General features: G+C 45.7%; 1 protein-coding gene across 1 annotated transcript in view; it reads right to left on the bottom strand.

Moving 5' to 3' along the window:
- Positions 1-8,620, bottom strand: part of KIFAP3 (kinesin-associated protein 3) — a 97,229-nt gene that overhangs the window by 28,391 nt on the left and 60,218 nt on the right. Inside the window, exon 18 of the mRNA XM_015406201.1 lies at positions 2,314-2,413. Coding sequence (XP_015261687.1) covers positions 2,314-2,413 — 100 coding nt within the window. The remainder of the gene's footprint in view (positions 1-2,313; positions 2,414-8,620) is intronic.

Below are 8,620 nucleotides of genomic sequence, written 5' to 3'. Positions count from 1 at the left end.
TGGCGGTGGAAGGGGTGGATAGTAAGGTGGAAATATGCGTCCTGGAGGTCGAGGGTGGCCATCCAGACGTGTTTCCGAAGCAACGGCATGATCTGTTGTAGGGATACCATGCGGGAGCAGTGGTAGGTCACAAAATGGTTCAGTTCCCTTAGATCTAATATGGGTCGAATGCCTCCATCTCTCTTCGGGACTGTGAAGTATCAGGAATAAACTCCCGTCCCTTGGAGGTGTGGTGGTACCTGTTCGATGGCTCCCTTCTGCAGAAGGACGGACACCTCCTCGAGGAGAGGTGGGGATGGGGGCGTGGAGACGACGACAGGAGTATTGGGGTTCTGGTGGAACTGAATTTTGTAACCTCGGGCCAAGTTGGACAGCACCCACTCGTCCGAGGTGATGAGACGCCAGGCGTGAAGAAAGGGAAACAGACGGGTAGGAGCTGACTCAGTGACAGGGAAGTCAAAAACCCTGCTTGGAGGGTTTGGACTGTTTGGTTGTTGGAACGGAATTTTGTAGCCTCGGGTTAAGATGGACAGCACCCACTCGTCCGAGGTGATGAGACGCCAGGCGTGAAGAAAGGGAAACAGACGGGTAGGAGCTGACTCAGTGACAGGGAAGTCAAAAACCCTGCTTGGAGGGTTTGGACTGTTTGGTGCGGGAAGCTTGCTGCCCTGAACCGAATTTTGGTTTCTGAAAAGCAGGTCTTTGGCCTCCCGAAGACGCTCGTGGTCTCCATCGTGTGTCTGGAGACTGATGAGTTGGTGTACGCCTCTGCCAGGACCTCGACCAGGTGCGGGAACGGTATTGTTGTTTTGCAGAGGACGAGACTCCTAGAGCTTGAGAAGCTTTTATGCTTTTGTCTAACTCTTGCAGAGTAGTATCTGTGGTAGCATTGAAAAGCCCCAGGCCATCGAAAGGGAGATCTTCTACATAAGATATAGTATCTATCGGGAGATTAGTGTTGCGGAGCCAGGAATGTCTTCTGAGAGCTATTGCAGAAGCCATTGTTACAGTTAACCCTCCCCATGGCAACCTAAAATGTCCCAAAGTCGTCACACCCACAGAAATGCTGCACTGGATCTTACCTGGTGTATGAATTTTTTTTGTTGTTAGAAAATATGTACACCACCCTGAATGCCTCTGAAGTAAACTGGATAGATTGATGAAAGATTCCTTTCTTCATGAATATGTCTCCTTAATAAAATCTGTTCTACGATTCGTACAGAGGGGGGAAAGCCATCTAACAGTTTGTGGGATTGAAGCTTACTAGTTTTGATTGGAAGTTACTACTGAGAAATGCAAACAGAAAATGTTCCCCATTGTACATTCGTTTGTCCTTTCCAAACTCTTTTACTCTTTCTAAACATTTTTATTTCCTAATGCATAAATACAGAAGAATTTTCACATTGGCACAATGCCTCCTGACACTGGAAATGGGAGGACGGTAGTTTAAACTACCAGTTATTAATTGCTTACGTAAATGTGATATCAGGTAGAGCCAATATTTCATGTAATGTTATATTGCCCTCTGTACAATAAACTGAGAAATACATCATCCCTTGGATAAGGAATTTAAATGAAACATCTGACATCCAAAGGATACAATACATTTTCTTTTAAATGGCTCAAATTGCCAAAGGGTGGGGGGGAGTGCATTCTTCAGGGGAGAAAGCGTTTCCCATAACTACCACTTTGGCTCAGCTACTGAAATTATGAAAGGGAAAACATCTTTCACCTCCCCACTGGACTTTTGCAGGCCCGCAGCATCAGCAACAGTGCTGCCTGTTAGCTGGGAAGATTAAAACAACTGCCAGCACAATCCTATGTAGGGTTACTCCAGTCTAAAGTCCAGCAATTTCACTGCACTTAGACTGCAGTAACACCACAAAGGATTAGACTGTGTGAGATACTTATTTTTAAATGACTCCTTTAAAGATACTGGAACCAACCCTGCTAATGACTCAAAACCACAAGTGCTGCGGCTAAAATTTCCAAAGCCCGAACTGGGAATACACTGACAGAATTATGTGGTTTAGTTATTCTGCCCTGTTCTGTCTCTCTTGCTTCGGAGAAGACGGGAGAAATGCTGGGATATGGCAGCGGTTTTTTGTTTTTGTTTTTTTTAAGCAGCAGCAACCTGGATGTGTCAACATGATAAAATGGTAAGTTTTCATCTTGTTATTTTGCTCCCAGACTATACTTTACAGAAGAGTTTGACTTAATCTCATGCTTGCAATTGTATATGACAAATGGCTATAAAGGGATCATTTGTAAATCTTCTTAAGTAGCGAGAGCTTTCCCCCCAAAACGACATACCTGCCAGGGAAAGGATGCTGGCCGACGAGGTCTCCATTCTGAAGGTGGTAATCACCGAAGAAATCAGGACTGGCTGCTCCATCGTGTGCAATTAACCCATCTATGGGGAAAAGGGGAAAGGCTGAATATGATGTTTTTGAACAAGACACAAGCTCAGTGGGATGAAGAGCCTCGACTGGCTCTCTGCTGGCTCTGCTGAGGGAGAGAGGCCAAGTGGCTCGGCCCGTCCACCATTTCGACACAAAGTAATGCTACTATTAGGGGTGTACGGCTCACTGACCTGGACGGCCCAGGCTAGCCTGATCTTGACCAATCTCAGAAGCTCAGCAGGGTCAGCCCTGCTCAGTATTGGATGGGCGACCACCAAGGAAGTCCAGAGTTGCTATGCTGAGGCAGGCAACGGCAGACCACCTCTGAACATCCCTTGCCTTGAAAACCCTACAGGGGGGTTGCCGTAAGCCAGCTGCAGTTTGACAGCAAAAAAAAAGAAAAAAAGACCCACTAGGTCTGCACTTCTATACTATTTGTTCTCTATGAGCGAAAGCAATACATTTGATCCAACACAGCAATGAATGTTAGAATTCCAGCATTCTACCCATAAACCACTTTAACAAATCTGCTCAGTGCTAATGGCATCAGTTTGCTGGAATTCGGTGAAGCCATACCAGGGTGGACCCCAACCCTATCCTACCAAACATTATTTGATCCAAAGAACCTGGGTGTCTCCCGGGACTTTCATCCTGCTGCGGCCCAAAAACCTCGTAAAAAGCCACCTCTAGGGATCGGGGGACCCTTAAAAGCAGCGCAGGCCGCAACATAACGTTGCTGAAACCCCATTCTTGATGAGAACATGGCATGCAAATAAAAATAACCACAGAGTTGTCTTTGATTATACAGTGGGACCTCTCTGGCCAACAGATCCAGCCGGTTTGGTGTAGTGGTTAAGTGCGTGGACTCTAATCTGGGAGAACTGGGTTTGATTCTCTCAGAGCTCGCTCAGCCCCACCTACCTCACGGGGTGTCTATTGTGGGGACGGGAAGGGAGAGGGGATTGTAAGCCGCTCTGAGACTCCTTTGGGTAGTGAAGAGCGGGGTATAAATCCAATCTCCTCCTCCTCCTCCTCTTCTCCTTCTTCTTCATTTTTTGTTTCCTCATTTGCCCCAATATTAACATTTCCATATCGACAATACATTTGTAACATTTCAGCAGCAGAAGGTTGTTACTACTTAAGCATCTTATTGGCAACTAACATAAATGAACAGGGTGCTCACAAGGTGTTACTTGGAGGCACGCAAGTGCTCAGGCATATGTCTTTCCAAATGTGCCTGAGACGTAATGGCCATACTCCGCTTCCTTAGGTTTATACTTGACCACTGGGCTGGGCTATTGAACGCCCTGCACACAGCTGTCTTTAATTTAATGGGAACAAGCTTTTCATCTGGTAAGCTACATGGTAGGAGGAGGGAAGGTGCCATGGTCTTGACCAGTGTCCCCCTCTAAGCTGAGTTAGTGTGAGCTAGCTCACAGTTTTTAAGCCTCCGCATCACACAGATTTTTGTCTGCACTCAGGAAGGGATGGCTCCAGAGCAAACTAGCTTATGCAGCGGCCAAATCGTTTGCTCACAACCTTAATGCCAGTAGCTCACAAAGTAGAATTTTTGCTCACAAGACTGCACAACTTAGAGGGAGCGTTGGTCTTGACCTATTTTACCAGATAGCAGAGGCTAAGTAGGGTCGGTACTAGTATGGGAGCCCACCAAGGCTCTGCAGAGGAGGACAATGGCAAACCACCCCAGCTTCTCACTTGCCTTGAAAGCCTCTTGCTGGGATTGCCATAATTTAGTATGACTGGCACAGCGGTAGAGCATCTTCTTGGCACGTAGAAAGTCCCAGGTTCTGCCCTTGGAATCTCCGGTTACAGAGGACCAGGCAGTAGGTGACGTGAAAGGCCTCCACCTGAGACCCTGGAGAGCTCCTGCCAGTCTTGACTATTCCGCACTGGCTTTGAGGGTTCAATGGTCTGATGCAGGTGAAGGCCACATCACGCGATTAGAGGAGGAAGCGTAGAAGCCTGCTATTATCCCTTCTGCACCGTCTATGCAGTTTAGCTGATGGTGGACAGCTGTAGTGAATTCATACCCCAACCCAACTTGAGCCAGGAATTTCTGTCAGGTGTCCCTTTTTAACTAATTGATCAACACTAGACTCATTTCATGTCTATAATGTACTTAAGCTTTTAAAGATGGTTATAATTCATACGCGGAAATTCCAGTTCGGTGCAGATTTACGAAAGCCTCCTAAATGAGGCAAGCTTCACGCGCCTTTCTGAAAGTCTGTCTCCTCCGTCAAAGACGGCTAGTCAGAGCCACAGCCTTCTTTGCCCACTGCCGGTCTCCGTCTCTTCCTGTAGCCGTTTGAGCACTGATGCATGATCGATTTGGGTGGTTCTTCGGTAGACGCTTGTCAGATTACTGGCCTTGATCTTCCCTTTCGTGCTGACAGTTTATTTAGGAATTTCTCAAATTGTTTCTAACTTACTGTCACGGCTCAGGTGGGGTGTCTCCTGACGCTGCCACCACTCTGGAGTTAGGATCCCTTGAGAAGGCCCAGAGCACCCTCCCAAGACCTTCAGACCTCCCTTTAGGCCGAATAACAGGCGTGAGGACCAGGCAGAGTAAAACAAGGAAAAGGTTTATTTTATAGGAGGTCAAACAACAAGGTGCAGAATAATAACAGTAAGTGGGTGAAAAGAAAAGAAATCAAATGCCCTAACACGTCTGAATATACTGTCCCTAGCTCACCATCTCAAGTGGCCTTACACTACTCACCCCTCTCTCAGGATGAGGGTTTTCCCCCTGCAGCAGCCTTTCTGCCCTCTGGAAGAAAGAACAGCTCTTCCTGCTGCTCCAGAACTTTTATTCCAATCCCTCCTCTTTTCCTATTGGTCCATTTTGGCTCCAAAACCTCCCAGGGGCCTCACCTACTGCTAGCCAGGCTCTCTGGGCCTAGTAGGCCTCTGGTGGCACAGCCCAGATCATGACACCCATATAGGGTTGCCAAGTCGTTGCAGTCGCCGCAGCGGGGGACTCCCGGGCAGCGACTGGAGCGCGCGCGCACACGTCACCCGGAAGTGACGTTAGGACGCCGGGCATGCTGGGGGTGGGGCCACGACCCTCAGAGGGAAAACCATAGGGAAGAAACTTCCCTCATCTGTAGACTTATTTTCGCTTGGAAGTTTAAAAAAAATCATTTCAGATACAAAGAACTGTGCTTCTCTTCAAAACTAAGGAAGTCCCTCTGTTGCTCCTGAGCCAGAAACAGCTTTTAAGGAAATTTGGAGTTTTCCCAACTAGAGTGTTTCAAAATCATATTGTCTCTCCCCTCCTTCCAAACTTCTCCTATAGGTTTGGCATGCCAGAGCCGGATGGAAAGACGGCTCTGGCAAAGGCATCATTGTCTGAGTCCTTCATGAAAACAGCCTCAACTATGAGGTCGGAACAAACATCTATTCCACTAACGAGGGCCCCTTGCCTAGAAAATTCTGTGGAAAAGGGGGCTATTGACATCTTTCACCGGCCATTCAAAGGAAGATCAATCAGAGATTGTGGCCAGGCTAGAAAAGCTCATATGTCAACTTCAAGGTCTGTCTAAGCAAGCCGACTTTCCTGAGGTAACCACATCGGGCAAGACCGACCTAAGAGGTCTGGAGGAGCCTTCCTTCAATGTTATGGAACAGAGCACATCACGAGGACAGGAAGAGATGTCCTCATCAGTTGCTGACCTCCCCTACCCATCGGATATACCAAGTGATGGGGGAGGCGGGATCTCTAAGCCTACTCACCTGACAGTATCACCGAGACTTTTGACACAAATGCCTGATAATCAAACATCTGAACCTCCACTCTCATCAGCATCCTTGGTCTCTAACAATAGACTTCTTCAAAGAGCATTAAATGGATTTGTATTTGATGATATGGGGAAAATTCTCGACAATATTGATTCTCGACAATATTGAAACAGAGGATGGACAATTATCGACACACCCACTTAGAATAATCTCTTGGAATGTTGCAGGGTGGTTTCGTTGTTTAACTAATTCGCCAGATAACTCTTTCCTTCATCAGAAATGTGATATCTTAGCAATTCAAGAGATATGGCTGGACCAAGAAATTACCCTACAAGGTTATAATACTCACCTACTGAAAGCTAAAGGAAGAAAGGGCCCGGGAAGGATGAAAGGTGGTCTGGCAATACTAATTTCAGCCTCTCTGGAGCTTAAATGTATAGAGAAATACACACACACACCCATTCAAGAGCAACGGCAATAGTACTGCATAGTAAAACAAATAGTCTGATTAAATGTCTATATCCCCCCCCTTTTAAAAGTCCAATTAGCTGAAGCTTGGAGACACCTGGAGAGCTATATAGTAAACTTAACTGCGGAGCATCCAGAGGCCAACGTTTTACTTATTGGAGATTTTAATGCTCGCCTTGGCCCAGATGCTGCAATCCTAGAACTTAAGGAATTTTTAGTGATTCGTATGATTCTTATAAAATTTCTCTTCTTCCTAGGTGTTTTAAGGATTCCACTTCAAATGTCCCAGGTTTATATCTAGCCAAAATGGCCAACAAGTTGGGTCTGTACATTTTAAATGGTACTTTCTTAGAAGATTCTGGCTGAATTTACCTATATGTCAGGTCAGAGACTTAGTACTACTGATTATATGTTAGCATGTGCTTCTTTATTACCTCTGTTAACTAACTTTAAAGTGCTTCCTATTTTTGATAGTGACCACTTCCCTCTTTTTGCCCAACTTAAGTTTCCTTCATCACGTCAAGCTCCTTCCCTTCACCCTTTGCATGAAGGTTCCCTGGTATTAGGTTGTAGATTGAGATGGTCTCCCCAGATGCAACCAAAATGCAGAGAAGTAATTGAGGTTAAAGGTTCCCAAATTAAAAAAATTATTTGTTAAGAAGCTAACACAGAGAATGACCTCCTTACGTGTTATAATAGACTTGTGCAGGAATTTAAAACTATTCTATATGAACCTAAAGGCCAACCCACAACACCCCACAGGAAATCTAAACCCTGGTTTGATGTGGATTGCCAAAAAGCAAGAATAACTGGGGTGAGGTAATCTGGGAAAGGTAAGCAGCAGGCTGTTCATATTCTGGAAAGATACAAAATGCTAAAGGGGAACAGGTTTTGTGTTCAAGAGAACAGATAGTCTGTTTCTCGATATTTAGGATCCTCTGTTTCAAAATTCTAAATGCCTGCATTTCATTTAACATGCAGAGGCTGTCCAAAGAGACACCTATAGAATGAATTTTCTTCTGGATCTGACAGTACCAGTTGGAAACAAAAGAATCAGCTAGCATCATATGGATATAGCTAGCAGGTTCTGCTCTAAAGTGTAGGCGTAGCCAAAACTTTAGGGTTAATAGCCATGCCCTAGTATCAATCAGATGCATTCCAGACTAAGCACATTGTAGCATAGCTGACACAGTTGGGGACCCCCAAAATACAGCGTAAGAACGTTGCTTGGATTTGCTCAAGCTGGGTATTGAAGGTGCTTACAAAATGGGTCTAGATAATGCAGCTCCCCTAACACTGCCTGAAGCAGTGTAGGCACCACCCACTGAAGCACCTTGCCCAAGAATGGAATATTAGCTACTGGACAGTAGTCAGTCCGTCACCTTTATTCAAGAGAAGAGCCCGCAAACTATCGACCTGTTAGCCTCTTAAATATATGTAGCAAATTATATGCTAAACATCTTCTGGTAAAGCTTGAAGACTGGCTGATTCAAGAAAATGTGATTGCGAAAGAGCAAGTTGGTTTTAGAAAGTATAGATCCACCCTGGACCATTGTCTTACTAGTCAACATCTTATAGAAAAATACGCTTACATCCACCAAAACTTCAACAACAACATGCTCCTATCTTATTGTATGCAGATAACGCTGTCATCTTAGCGAGAACACCAGTTGGCCTTAGGAGAGCTCTCGGTAAGTTTGCAGACTTCTGTAATAACAAGGAATTAATAATAACTTTTCAAAAGACCAAGGTTATGGCCTTTAAAGGTAAAGGTTCCCTTGCACGAAAGCCAGTCGTATCCGACTCTAGGGTTGCGGGGCTCATCTCCGTTACAAAGCCGAAGAGCCAGCGCTGTCCGCAGACGTTTCCGTGGTCATGTGGCCGGCATGACTAAACACCAAGGCGCATGGAACGCTGTTACCTTCCCACTGAAGTGGTACCTATTTATCTACTTGCAATGTCTTGCTTTCGAACTGCTAGGTTGGCAGGAG

This window comes from Gekko japonicus, unplaced genomic scaffold (genome assembly GCF_001447785.1).
Source record: "Gekko japonicus isolate JY-2015 unplaced genomic scaffold, Gekko_japonicus_V1.1 scaffold1180, whole genome shotgun sequence".
In the NCBI taxonomy this organism is placed as follows: Eukaryota; Metazoa; Chordata; class Lepidosauria; order Squamata; family Gekkonidae; genus Gekko; species Gekko japonicus.
Note: the sequence above shows the minus strand (reverse complement) of the source record. Positions and strands in the feature narration are given on the sequence as shown.